Source organism: Alligator sinensis, unplaced genomic scaffold (genome assembly GCF_000455745.1).
Source record: "Alligator sinensis unplaced genomic scaffold, ASM45574v1 scaffold254_2, whole genome shotgun sequence".
Taxonomy (NCBI): Eukaryota; Metazoa; Chordata; order Crocodylia; family Alligatoridae; genus Alligator; species Alligator sinensis.
Window position 1 is genome coordinate 1,391,529 of NW_005842396.1, and position 14,751 is coordinate 1,406,279.

Here is a 14,751-nt window from a genome sequence, read left to right on the forward strand (position 1 = left end):
GGGGGGAGAGGGGGGGGCAGGAAGCAGAGCTGCTGAGAGCTACTGCTTGCAGCATCTGCACCTTCTGCTGTGAGCAGCCCTACCCACCCCCTTCTTCCTGCCCCCTCGCCCCCCTGTGCTCCAAGAACCTCTGCTGGCCAGTTTTGTTTCGTTTTTGCACCTACCCTGCCAAAATCCTGGAGCCTGTCCAAATTCATAGTTTCTGCGAAAAATCGTGCAGTCGTAAATTCAGTAGGTCCCTAACTATGAGCCACGTTATCTTGACCCTTTACAACAAAGCATTTTTTCCTCTTCAATTCATAAGCTCATTCAGTTACTGCAGGCAACCCATTTCTGACCATTTTATTTAAAATGTTTTATTCTTTATTTAAAGGGAATAAAATACAATCTCAATACATCATTTAGGAATACTTAAGACACCAGAAAGGAAATGAGGTTCAGAGTAACAGTACAAAAATGACAGGACGGGAGAGTAGATTTAGTGTTTCAAGTGCAAAAATTTAAACAGCTATAGCAGTTTTAAGTACACCACTACTGCACGCACAGTAGCAAGATAATATTTCACACTGTGCCCAATGGAAAGCTCCGTGAAAATGGCAAAACCTACTCAGCTAAAGTCAAATACGCAGTTTTAATGATGGCCTGAAGAAGAGTTTTATCTGTATTTACAGACCTCTCTCTGATAAACTTATGAGCAGTAGAGTATTAATTGGTATGTAGCAGCTTTGTAGAGTCTCACGGAAAGACTGTTTTTTCCAACATATTCTGGTGCTCAGAAGCAGAATTGTGAAAATAATTTGTACAAATGATGAATTTCAAGAACATGCACTCAGAACTTTGAAGTTAAAGTTTTTATAAGGCCCTGCCAAAAATATTAAAGAACTTTGATTTCTATGAAACTGTGCAACATACTGCCTGTAAACTGCATAACATGCATACCAAACATTAGTTCATACTTGTAGACGAGAAAAATGGCAAATAAGATTTCAGAATGCAAGAAGCTGCTATGGGTATATTGTGCAATTTTTGTTCTGGATGCAAGAAAGGGAAGCTTTGCACAAATTAAAGTGTATGTTGCATGTTTCAAAATGCACAAGACTGGCAGCTTTTATGCCTACGAATTATTAAAAACTTCATAAAGCATTAAGAGTTACCGTTTCAGCACCGTGACTATTAAAATGAATCAACTCAGAGCCATAGCTCCCTTGAGGGGAAAAGAGTTATCTAGTAAGCTTGTGTTTTACTAGATTCTTCCTTCCAGAAATCTGATTCCCTGTGATAAACTTATGTCCCAATTTAGTTGTTTCAATAGAAGAGAATGTACTGAGCCATAGAGAGTTCCAAAAAGTAGGAGTTATATAAATATTTAGTACATTCAAATAAAGGAGCTAATTGCTTCCTAACAATCAAATGCTAGGAAAGGAGATCAGTTAAAATCCTAATAGAGAAATACAAATACTGCATAACATACTCTGTATAAATGGCACGTACTCTTCCATTTTTAAAGCATAAAATATAAGGAGGCCTCTGATGAGCTTACATAAAAAGAGGATTTAAAATGCAGCTGGCATTTGTATTGCGTAGACATTTCAGAAGTTTCCCCCCAAAGTTTAAGGCTTTCCAATAGGTTTGTAGCATGCATCAGGCTGCCACATGCGAAGTTCCACAACCACTTGGTTAAGTTTTTGCATCCAAAGGTTACGTTCATCTTTAGTATCTGCAGACAGCCAGTTCCTAAAAAAAATGGAAAGCAAATTTAAAAGGATTTCTGCCACTTCTTTCCAAATGAATCCAAAGCATTTAGACCACCTTTGTGACCTGCGTTTAGATCACTTTTGTGACCTTCGGAAAAGGAAAACTAATTTTCCAAACTAGGAGATAACAGCCAAATATCAGGCCCTGCAGAACCCTAACATCTGGCCTACAGTGCTGCCCCCTCTCCCCCATGTCTCCGATTGGCCAAGGGGCCCCGGCAGTCCCGCCTCACCTCATAGATGGCCAATCTAGTTAGGACATGTGGCAAAGGGACCTTGACTGGGCCTGTGCCAGCCCAGCCCCATATGCTACATGGGAAGTGTGGGGCCAGTCTGGGTTGCCCACTTCCCACACTAAACTGGGCCTGCATGCTGGAGGACCAGCCCAGCACCACTAATCCAGCTGGTGGGCCTTGATGAGTTTGACCCGCCTATGCTTCCTCCTCCCCTTCCGCAAGCCAAGCTCCAAATACTAGCAAAACGGTAAATCAAGCTTGTTGGCTACATAATGTTGCTTCTACCACCACTTATAAAAAGTAACACAAATTCTCTCTAAGTGAACAGAATGGCAAATCAAGACTAGAACAAAATGGTTCTAGCATTATTCCCCCTAACTCCCACTCAATGCCAATAGTTATACTCTAGTCACATTTGGAAGTAAGACAGCAAGGACACTTAAGCCTATTTCCCCACTTACTTGGTAACACAGAGAGTATCTCTACACTGGCTGACAAGAGTCTCTCTGTCATCCTCCCTTTGAGGTCGGACAGTGATTAGCTCAAAAGTGTTAGGTCGGGCACAGAATTCTCTGTTGGCTGGTTCAATCTGACGATTAGTGCAATTAGCCAAATTTATCCGGCCCAAAGGATGCTGCAAGTAAAGTTATAGGAAGAATCATGAATACAGCAATCAGGATGCGACATTATGCCTAGCACTTTCCTTTGGCAAAGAAGGTAACACACTAAGTAAATCCAAAGCAAATTATGAAAAAGAGGACATTGTATGAGTAGTGCATAAGTTAAACAACCACATCTGGAGGACTGCACACAATGATAGTAGAATAAGCCCCACTACCATATTCTTCATGGCTACAGAAGCCACCCATGCCTACTGGGCTTCAGAATCTCAGGACTTATTTAAAGCCAATTATGTTTCTAACTTTTGTACATGCAAGAGAACTTTACGCAAGATTCCTGCTTCCAAGCTGATTGAGCCTGGCCACATTTAAAAAAGTCTAGATCAATTTGGAGGGATAGTCTGTACCAGGGTCTTGGAAAGGAATGTTTCTGTAGCCAGAGAAAAGTAGCATCCCCCCCAGTTCAGTATGCAAACTGCTTCTTAGCTCCAACAAGCAATGCTGCGATACAACTAACTTTCCTTTGTTTCCTAACAATGGAAAGCTAGTTGTATCACAGCATATGTTCTGTACATTTTTCCAAAGCAAGCACTGTAATCTTGTTACAGCGATTGTGGGGAGAATAAGGATACAGCTGTCCAGCTGGGGAGATGAGCCATTAATGCAAACACAAGGAAAGGCTGAAAGAACTAAGCATATATACCTTGGAAAAAAAAGGTGACTACAGGGGGTACATATAATAGTAGTCTTCAAATATCTGAAAAAACTACTATAAAGGAGAACAATTGCCCTCCCTCACTGTAGAAGAAAAGATGCAAGGCAATGTCTTCAAACAGTAGCAAAAGGAGATTTAGGTTAGATTTCAGGAAAACAGGAAGTCTTTCAGTTAAAATAGTAAGGTGTTGGAATACACTGCCTAGGGAAGTTGTGGAATCTCCTTCATTGGAGGTTTTCAAGAAGAGACTGGATAAGGATCAGACAGGAGAGTTACAAACAGCTAGAGCATGCTATTAAGAGCAATGCTGGGAAAGTCTAGGAGAGCCACACACATGCATTACCACCCCTCTCCCCCGCCTCTCTGCCCCCCACCCCTCCAGACCAGGTCAGAGCATTTGCCAGAGAACATTAAAAGAGCTCTGCAGGCCAGAAGAGGGAAATAGTAGATAACAATGCTCAGCAGCAGAAGAACAAAGCAGAGCTCCAGAACCAGCTTGGTTGTAAAAGATAAACCAGGATAAGATTATAGAGAGGACAGAATTAGGAAAAGAGTTCTGGCTTTCCAGTTAGAGTGTGAGATACCTGGAGCTATGTTTGCAGTAAGCAGATTGCAACAGATGTTGGGTTATCCCATATTTATTGGGATTTTATTGGTCACCATGTGGGAGCAGGAAGGAATTTTTTTCTCTCCTGTTGCTACTGGCATCTGAGTTGTTGGGGGGACAGGGGGAAAACAAAACAAAACAAAAAAAAGCAGTTGGTGCTGACTACCACGACAGTTGGTGATCTTGACTGGGGTGTGCTGAGGCTCTAGCTGGGACCTAGAAAACCCAGATATTACGGGCTGGAGTGTCTTATTCCTTGACGCTAGTTTAGACTGATCATCATATCTGGAATCAGGAAAGAATTTTACTGCAAAGTCAGATTGGCACAGAATTGGTTTTACAGACTCAGAATGGCCAGCATTTGCCCCAGAGTTTGAAAAAGCTATTCTGGCAACAGACAAGGAAGACTTCCTGGTAACTTGTTTAAGTGATTCCAATTCCTCCTGAAAGCATTCATCAGAGGAGTTGGAAACATTTAGATACATACTGCAGGAACAGACTGAAGAGCTGAGAGGGTCCAAATTAGAGACTGATCAACCTTTCTGCTTTGGGTTTGTTAGGCAGAGAAAGTCTTTAAAAGATCTGCATTTAAAGCACTGCACATTCAACCATGGTGGGGAGCTGCAAGATTAAATCAGGTTTTAACATGAGCATAAGTAAGGCAGTATAAATGAGTATTCATGGTGGGCAAAATTCTGTTCTAATATACTTGAAGCAAAATATTATTTAGATGAAATCCACTTATTAAAATTGTTGGTGGAGACCATAGTGTTGCCTCTTTAAACTGAATAGAAAGCCAATCATCTGATGAAATCTGCAAGATTAAGTCCCAACCTCACGTGAAGATTAAATAAGAACCTTTCCCACAACTGACAACTACTGCTAGCTTTTGGATTTGTTTTGGTCTACGAAGAAACAAGCAAAGAATTGAATAGCACACCTTAGCCAAGAGAGCTTGATATCTCCCACTTGGATTATACAAATTTGCAGGACTAAACACCGCAGACCCAGATCCACATGCTGAGGAATATGGTAGTCAGTAAGGTGATTTCCAAGCTCTTACCTTTCTCTTTTCATCATCTGGATAGGTCCAATAGGAAATACAGTTTCCAGAAAGCACACACCAGCGTCGATGCCAAGCCCCAAATCCACTCACATCTTCAAACATAGTCTAAGAAGAAAAAGAATAAAATTTACTTCATGCAACATTGTTTACTTTGGTTTACACTGTATTTAAGGGTAGTTTTCAACTAGTACAATATCTGTGTGCACACAATCACACACATGTGCACTCATACAGTAAAAAGGGTACCTTAATAACATTCAGCTTACCCCCTTTTTCCTTTCACATGGAAATTAATGACATTTAATTAGAATCAATCCAGAAATAATGTTCAGCTTAGCTATTACCACTATTTCAAAGGCCATAAAAGAAAATGTTTTAATAATAAAATACTAATCTGCCATAAGAAGACACTGCATTACCAAGTGTGTCAAGTGTTACTTGTAACAAATACCGGGTGACCAGGTTCAGAAAACAACTGCTTAAATACCACTATAGAAATTAATTTTAAAAAATTCAATCAGCCAACCCTAGTTAAGTGAATTACATTTCAAAATAAAATAGCTGACCAAGTTGCAATTAGTCTAGTGAGGAGTCTCACAACTTGGAAGAGGATTTTTCACTTGGGGAGGCAGTTTATTCCATACATTTCAAGATAAGGCAAATATTTCCCCAATCAACTTCATTAGTGGGTACAGAGAGAGTTTATTCTGTAGCCTATACCTCTGTTTCTTCTGTATTTATTTATATAGCATATTGTCTTAGCAAAATAGCAGTTTTCTTGTATAAAGTTATTCAGCTTTTTCTTGTATCCATTCAGAAGGCAATGCATTCCAATAGTTTAGGAAATGGTATTCAACACCACTCCAGAACAGTGATTCTCAACTAGGGTGCCATGGGACTCTGGGGTGCCTCGAGATCTTCTCAAGGGTGACGCGGGGTACCCCACAAAGTTAATTTAACACTATTAGGTTTTACAACACAATTCACAAAATAAGTCCAGAGATTCCAAAGAGAAATCCACAGTTAGTCTTTGAGTTCTTTGCAACAGAAAAACTGCTCTCTTTTTTGTCTACAAAAATGAGCACAAGCTAAGAGCTAGCATTTTCCAAAGGATGCTTTGAGTCTAAAAGATGCTGAGAGACTCACTGCTCTAAAAGCCTATAACAGCCACACAGTAAATATTAGCATTTAGCATACTGCAACAGTAGAGGTAACACCACAAAAGAGAAGTTTAAAATGGACCCATAAAAGGGTGTTAAGAAAATATACATGTATTAAGCATACACTGATTTGCCAAAATAAGGTAGATTTCACTAGGATAGATAAGTTTCTGATTCTGTCTAAATAAGAGGACAATCACAAAAGCCAATGAGAAAAATTTGAGAGATTTTTGGAGCAGGAAACAATCCAAGTGTCAAAGATGCACTTGTTTTTCAAAGGCTTTTTTACAGCACATTTAGTGCCATCTACTGGATACAAGTATAGCAATACAGGTCACTGGAATGGAATGTCACTATTTATCCAAAGCCAGATTTATTAAGTTCTACTTTTAGAAATTTAGATTTTTAAAGTTATCAAAATTGAAAGCTATACAAGTTTAACTTTGTCTACTGAACCGAAAGCCAGATGAAGAGGACAAGTGGTTTAACGGAGTTTTGCTGGTTCACAGGACTGGGGGAAATATTTTATTAAAGCATTTTCTTTAAAATGGGTCACAAATCTAAATTGCTTTTTAAAAAGTCTCTGGTGGCTAATTTTAAATTTCACACCACACAGTTGTACACTAGCCAGACAAGCCAGTTCAAAAGGAGCTTAGACAGAAGATCACAATGGCAATAAGTCAAGAGTTTGCAAGAAAACAGATAGAGACCCCAAGAGATAGTCTACTGAAGGGTAATAATTAGGGGTACACCAATAAAGACTTTCTGAGCCGATACCAATGGCTGATTATTAACGAGCCACATCAGCCGACGTCTATCCAATTGCTGATATGCAGCCCAGAAGCTTGGAGAGCAGTGCCTGGCCGGAAAGTCTTTTGGAGGGAAGGGGCATGGCCCCCAGAGCTGCCCCCACCCACCCCGAGCACAGCTCCAGCTGAACCCTGCACCAGGGACAGCCCGCACTGGGGACAGTCCACAGCAGCAACCCGCCTTCACCCCATGCACAGATCTGGGGGATATGTGCCTCCCATGCCTCCTCTGGAGGTATGCGCAGTGGCAGGAGCTGCACCCTGCCCTCCTCATGAGCCACACATGGCTCCATCCCACGCCCTGCCCAGGCAATGCCTGCCCCAGCCCCACTACCTGCCTCACTGTGGAAGCCTCAATCTGCCCTTACCGCACCACTCGCCCCTGCAACAGACTTACTAGACAAATAGTGCTCTCCAAGCTCCGGGCTGGCTGTGCACATGCACGCGGCATTTATCAGTGACATTATGGGCCACATCAGCCAAAAAAAGCCAATTGCTGATAATGTTAATTTTCCTTTTATTGGTGCGGATACAATATGGACCAATGTATCATTGCACTTCTAGTAATAATGATAACATTTCAGCAAATTTAGCCAAATGGCAGCTTAATAGTATTGGACACTATTTTTTTGGTCATGATAAGGCTTTGTAACCAAAGTTACAAAGCCTTATCATGAAAGTAAATGGGAGAGAGGAAAAAGTGGCTCCATTTAACCAACATGAAATCATTTGGTTAGTGCTGAGAAAGGAAAAGCATATGTTTTACCACTTGTGGAAGTGACTTAAAATAGCAAGCAAGTTAAACTTACCAAAAATCCTTTTTCTTCTACAGAAGAATCTAGTTTACAATTTAGCTTTAAATATATATGTCCTTCCAAAGGAGACAAAAAGGGAACCTACAAAAAAAGAAAATAAATTAGCTATTGAAATATGATGCACTTCAACAGCAACTCTGCTCCCAAGAAAAGCAAGTCTTTTGCAGCAAAGATATAAGCAATGAATCATTTTGGTGATCTCTAGCGGGAAGAGTCCTATGTATGGCAGGGTCAAAAGCCACTTGCTATCAAGTTGTCACTGGAAGTCACTTACACATGGAGAACTGGAAATACATTTTGTTTTTATAGTCACCTAGAAAGATTAACATTATAGGTATGGTGAAAAAATTCAGATCTATTCTATTAGAATATATGCAAGGTCAATCCAAAGTGGGGCAAGTGCCTAAAGTAAGACTTAAATCACCAAGATTCTACTTTAAGCCCACAAATGCAATCATCAAATCCTTGTTCAGCTGCTACCTAACTCTGAAACTGTCCTACTGGCACTGAATCCTGCACCAAACCCTTGAACTCCTGCCTCTGTACCTATGTAGAAATGACTAAGTCTTGATAGGGTAACACAGCTTGGCATCTAGGCCTTTACCCATACCCAATCCCACCCCCAAGGGATTTGATCCAGAAGACACTCAGAGTCTACCTACCGATTAGACTCTGCACAAAATACAGCCTCAACACTTTCTTTAAAAGTCATGGGAAAACATGAAGCAAAGAAGAGATGCTCGAACTGTTGAGCTATTATGTAAAAAAGTGAGACACGTCCAGCATCACCTCTTTCCACTACGTTTTAAAAACAAAGCGACTCTTTTTCCATTTTGAAAAAATGGGCATTAAGTGCCAAACTCCAGGAGAGACTGTCAAGATGAGAAATCCGAGTGAAGGATAACATCTCCTAGTAGCACCTAAAGTCCAGAGAGGGGTGGAATTTCAGCTCCTTCCAGTATTCATTATTCCAACTGATAGCTCTAGGTAGCTCCCAGGTAAGCATGCTGGCTACATTAGGTCTTCCTCTGTGACAACTCTCCCAGTGCACTGTCTAGGTGTTTCACTCAGGGTCATAAATTCTGCTGCAGGAGCCATGCACTTTAACATTAGATGTTACAATGTTGAATGTTATAACGCTTAGGTCTCTTTGTGGATTTGAGCCTTTAATTGGCCTTCTCCTTTTCTTGCAAATAGATTTAAATCTTATCAAAAAAGAGAAAAGCATGACTTCAGGACAACACCTGTCAAAAGCACCTTCTCTTCTAAACCAATACACTTTGTTAAAATCTACTCTCTCTTATGACTTCAACATAAGTGATATGCTAACCAATTACTTGTATAATCCCAATAAAAAATTTCTCAAAATAGAACAGAGTATTAGTAGGTCCCCCATCCTTAAAGGGTAACTATCAGAACAGTATCCTGATGAACAAAATGCCTCAAATCAAAAACTCAGGCAAATGTGAAGGCTCTTTGGCATCTGAATTCTATGATCCCTTGTCAATGCAGGTCTCTAAAGACAGATTAACAGTTGCCCTGCTCACAACACATTAAAGTTCTATTTTCTCTTCTAGAAGCTCATCCTATACAACATGTGTTCGATAAAGAAGCCAAAAGGCTCTCGCACACCCCAGGATTGGAATGACAGTAATTCAAAATGCAAGTGGCTATTTTGAAGGGCTGCATTTCATTTGGCATTAGTTTTGCATGCTACTGACAAGATTTACTACGATAGCCATGCAACCTGAAAAAAGAAAAGACCCCATGCATCTAGCGGATATATCAGTTCTTAAGCAGCAAGCTTGCTATTGCACAGGAGAGTCTTCATTATCAAAGGGATGCATTAGTATGCCCAGCAGTGAGGAGACATTCAAACAAACAAATGCAATTTCCAGCAAAGTTGGTGGGAATTTTGCCAGTGACATCAGGAGGAAACAGGAGAGAGCTCTTCATAACTCATGTTGTACCTATACCTAAACACTAAGGACAACTGAAGTACATGAAAAGAATGATATTTGAAATGTTCTACCAATAGTAAAATTAAGTTGTTTTTATTTGGATAGACAGAATCTCCTGGGTGCAAGGCAGGGGAGTGAATATGAAGTGAGAGGGGAAAAAAATGGTGATTTTCTTTATGGAGATAGTAAATAGGGGTTAGGATGTGAGGTGGGGATGGGCAGGGGCTGTGGGAGTGGGAAGAGGGGATGCTCTCCTAGGTCAGAGGCAGGAGAGTGAGAGTGAAGTAGAGTGAAGCACAACAGTAGATATGCATCTTGATTTAAAATTAATCGAAGTGTACCATTTAGATGTTGATGGGTAACATCATATATGTAGAACTGTTATTGTTGAATTCTTCAACCTTTTTATAAAACTAGTAAATTTTAGTTCATAGGCAATAGCAACAATTTGTGCTTTTAATGGCATTTGTAGGAGGCTATGTTTTCCAATTCTTCTACTGGCTTACAAACCTAATAGGCAAAACTATTCCTTCAACAATGGTGTTGAAGAAATAAAACTAGAATCACTTGACAGCATTCCTTGAGAAACCAGTAGTCTTTTAAAACCCTTTACAATAAGAATTTTAAAATGGGGAGCTTTAGTATTAAGTAAAAGCTTAAATAATATTTAAATAAATTTGATTTCTAATACTATGCTGGATACTACAAGACAAATAGAAACTCCTGCTATAAAGTTTTTTTAAAAATGACTTCTAACTACTACAAAGGCTTGAGAGTAAAACATGAGCAGCATGCACTAGGAAATAGCATTTAACTTTTAGTCAAAAGCAAGTAAATATAGCAACCTTGTCCTGGAACATATAGCTCAGTAGCTCTCTTTCCTTCCCTCCATAATTTATCTAAAGGGGAAAAAAATACGCTGAATGGTGCCAAACATAAGTCTAGAAAGTAGTGTAAAGCTACCTTTGAGTAGGTTTTACTCCTTTCCACCTAATCTAGTAGTACAAATATTAAAGGGGAAAGCATATGCAAAACCATTCTGGTGGAAGTGGATTCCTGTGTAGAGCGAGTTAAATAAAAAAAAAACAAAACAAAAAAACAAAGCAAATACAAACCAACAAAATAAAACCAAGCGTTTGGTGCAGTGAAAGGCCTCAGAGGTTAAGCTTTAAAAAAAAGTCACATGCTTATAAATATCTTCTGGTTTCCCCTTATTAGTATATAGTAATTTGTTTAGTTTTGTTACTGGAAAACTGAATATGGTATTCCTACACATTTACTTCAGTTTTTATTTTCCAGTTATATGGTGTTAATACTTCATATAGGCAAACGTTAGCCCAAGCTTAAAATCCTTTCACAGTAGCATCCAATTATCTTTGGAGATGAAGCAAGCTAACTTCCATTACCTTGTCTAAAACAAATCTGGTGTTTCCCATTGAAGCCAGTGAAAGCTTGAGAGATCCAGCAAGGACAAAGTTACTTGTGCGTACAGCATGGGGGCCACCTGGACTAGCCATGGCTGCAATGGAAAGAGAGAAAATACACACATCTTAGCCCAACACACACGTAAGCACAACACTACAGTATGAAGCATAAGATACACAACATAAAAAAGGAATGGGTGTTTTTCTTTTAATATCTTCTCCTTTGACTCTGAAAGAACCGTGCCACTTTTCTACGAGCTGTAAGGTATATCTACACTGCAGCATGGTCTAGGGCAGTGACTCTCAATCAGGATGCCATGAGATCCTTTGAAGGGTGCCAGGAGGTGCCACGTAATGTTAGCACTATTAAATGTGCAAACATGATTCACAGAATAAACCCAGAGATTTCAAAGAGGAATCCACAGCGTTAAAAACACTTTCTGACCTGTTGGGAACTAAGTTCTTTGCAACAGAATTTCTTTGTTTTTCTGTGGTCTAAAAAGCAATCAATCAAAAAAAAAAACAAAAAACAAAAAAAAAAACAAAAACAAACAAAACCCCTAAAGAACTGGCATTTTCAGAGGCATCTCTTGAGTCTAAAAAGGTTAAGCTGGTATAGAGATATCTGAGCTAGGTTTGAATAAACTGGCTTGGGTCAAGAATGAATGCAGATTTTCCTTCTGAGAAGGTCAAATGTTGCTCATTTAGAACTCTGCTTTTCCAGCTATGCAGCTTCCGAGTAAACCCATTTCAAAACTACTTTGGGTAACTCTACTACACAGTGCAGCCTAAAGAACAAAGGCACAGCCCATTTATAATTCAAGACACCTTTCTCTCAAAAGTAAAAAATATAAATTGAGATTGTGCCAACAACACATACACTGAAAAAAAAAATATTCACGTAAGAGATACCAAGAGCCTCAATATGTTAAAATTTTTACTCACTGAAGACTGTTACAAAATGAGTGACTGCATTTGAGATCTCAGTAGACAGTTACCATTCTGCTTTAACCTAAGTTACTTTGAACATGTTTTCCCAAGAAAGACATGGGTGCTACAAATATCTAACAACAGGTCAGGAATGAACAAGTATTATCAGCTACATACAATGGTAAACATGAACCCAAATTATTAAATTGGCATTGCTCCATAAATCACATCAAAGAAAGATCTAGCCTGTGATCAAGCACAAGACAATCCTATCTAGAGATTTTAATTGCTTTTGCCACTGAGTTTTGAATACTCCCCCAAGTAGTTTAGGTTTTGCTTACCTGGAGTAAGAAGCGTGCTTTTCTAGGGAAAAAAAAAGAGAAGAGACAGCATTTAGGGAAAATACATACAAGAAAACCCCTAATAAAACTAAGAATGTATATTAATTTATCCATTCTAGCATCAGGGATGTATTTAGATTGCTTAGCTCTTAAGCTTCTAATGAAAATGTTTGGTTGTAAAGAGAATAATTTAAACTTTTAAAGGACAACACTTTTCATTCCATCCAGGAAGAGCACACACCAACTGCTGACGCTTCCTTAGCCTGACGAAGGGTTTTTGAACCCGAAAGCTTGCTTAATAACTATTCTCCAACCATTTGGGTTGGTCTAATAAAAGATATCAAATTCACCCAAGGAACCTTGTCCGCCTATGTCCTTAGACCAACACGGCTACAACCTAAACCCCTGCAACTTTTAAAGGAGACACTCAAGATGTCTGATATGGACACAGCCTTGGTTAGCATGTACAACCATAGCTTGTTGAAGCAATTTAAAGTAGTCATTAGGATATTACATTCATACTTACAGAGGTAATAGATGTCAATAATCTCTTTGGAGTAATAACCTATGAAAAACAAGATGACAGCATGACAACTAAGTACATTGCATTTATTTGTACATGAAATGTATCCATGACCAAAATGCCATTCAAATTTTATTGTATAAAAGCAATCCGAGTGGTGGATAATTCTTGTAATAAATCAACTAGATTTGTTTTCCTGAACTAAGTTATAAACTGAATAATTCCACTAAAGTATTTTATGAACTATGAAGCTCAAGAAACACCTATTCAGAGTACAACAAACATACATTTGCACCATTAGCAACACAAAACTAACCATTAACTGGGTACAAACTACAGGTGGTTCAAAAGCAATATTCAGCCTCTATTTACATGTAAATTGTGTAAGAAATATTTTCATTGTTTCTACAGTATGTTCAGCACTTAAATGAACAAGGCACTCTTCTCTGTTCTGGCAATTTGGGTTGTGTCAAGACCCACAAATCGTTTCATCGTGGCGTTACAAATATAAAACTCTTTGTATTCAAAGTCAGCAGTTTATACTGCATTTATAATTTACCTTCAACAAGTGATTACTTCCATAAAAGGAATAAAAGCAAAACCTTGGTTTTATGATGTCTATTCCTTTTCTCACCATCACCAGGTTCATCAGCAGAAAGTGAAAACTAAGGAGCTGCAGAACCAGGTAGGTATCCATTTTCAAGGGGGAACTTCATGTTCTCCATAACTGGGTTTCAAAGTTCATCTTTATCTGAGGGAAAAGTGGACGTTTAAAGCAGGGGGGAGAGGAGGAGCTATTGGATTTCTCTGTATATGAGAGCCAATAACTGCATTAAGAATTGAGCTCAAGCAAACCTTTCAGAAACCTAATTTACTACTTAAAGTCAAACAAAGCCAATGAGGTAACGTTTTATGAAGGCTTATTTATTTAACTAATTCTAAATCTTCCAGTTGTGCATATCTGGCCACTTTTTCTATATACTTCTCTCTACTTGGTTTGTAAACCTGTTGGATCAGGCCTTATGTTGCACTTGCAGTGCCTAGTGCTCTCACCCACGGAGGCCTAAGGGCCTAATTCTAGCGTAAATTAGCAGATCACAGTTTGAAAGATAATTTTGTCCAGCTTCAAGATATTGACTTTTTGCTAAGAGAACCAAGATACCCCTTCCCACACACACACACACACACGTGAAATCTTGCCAACACAAGAAAAAAAATTGCATAGAATATACCACCACACTGTGTACTAGAAGAGCAAACCCAGTTTACCAAGCTCCAGAAAAGAGTAAACCAAGATGGAGGCCCCAACAGAACAGGTGACAATGTTTTACAAAAGTGAATGTGCCTGTAATCTGTACTTGACGCACTCAATACCAGCTGCAATATTTGCTACAAAAATTACAGCAGTAAAAATCCTACTGTATTGACTTGAATACAAGGCAAGCTGTCACTCCCTGCTCCTCCCACCGCCAGATCATCATGGGGAAAAAGACCCCGTCTTGTATTTTCATATCAGCAAACCTCCCCCATTAAAATACATTCATTATCATTAAACCACTGCAAGAAGCAACATGTACTCAGTCAAGGAAACCAAGATAAAGGAAAATGGGGGGCTGGAATCAGGTGGCTGGGAGGATTAGGCAACTACTGCTGGGGGTCAGGCAACTGCTAGAGTCAGATCCAGAGCAGTCCCTGCCCTCCTCCACTTGTCCTCTGCAGCTTACTGTCACGAGCTGCTCACTTTCACACTGTGCATGAAGAAGGAACAGAGCCTGAGCAGAGGCTGACAG

At 39.4% G+C, this 14,751-nt stretch overlaps 1 protein-coding gene across 1 annotated transcript in view; it reads right to left on the minus strand.

Annotated features, from left to right (window-relative positions):
- Positions 1 to 367: 367 nt before the first annotated feature.
- The window catches only part of LOC102373833 (anillin), a 25,417-nt gene continuing 11,033 nt past the window's right edge, over positions 368 to 14,751 (minus strand). The window contains exons 9-15 of the mRNA XM_025211246.1: positions 12,965 to 13,003; positions 12,439 to 12,460; positions 11,150 to 11,262; positions 7,777 to 7,863; positions 4,996 to 5,103; positions 2,452 to 2,624; positions 368 to 1,734 (exon numbers count right to left, since the gene is read on the minus strand). Coding sequence (XP_025067031.1) covers positions 1,611 to 1,734; positions 2,452 to 2,624; positions 4,996 to 5,103; positions 7,777 to 7,863; positions 11,150 to 11,262; positions 12,439 to 12,460; positions 12,965 to 13,003 — 666 coding nt within the window. The 3' untranslated portion in view covers positions 368 to 1,610. The remainder of the gene's footprint in view (positions 1,735 to 2,451; positions 2,625 to 4,995; positions 5,104 to 7,776; positions 7,864 to 11,149; positions 11,263 to 12,438; positions 12,461 to 12,964; positions 13,004 to 14,751) is intronic.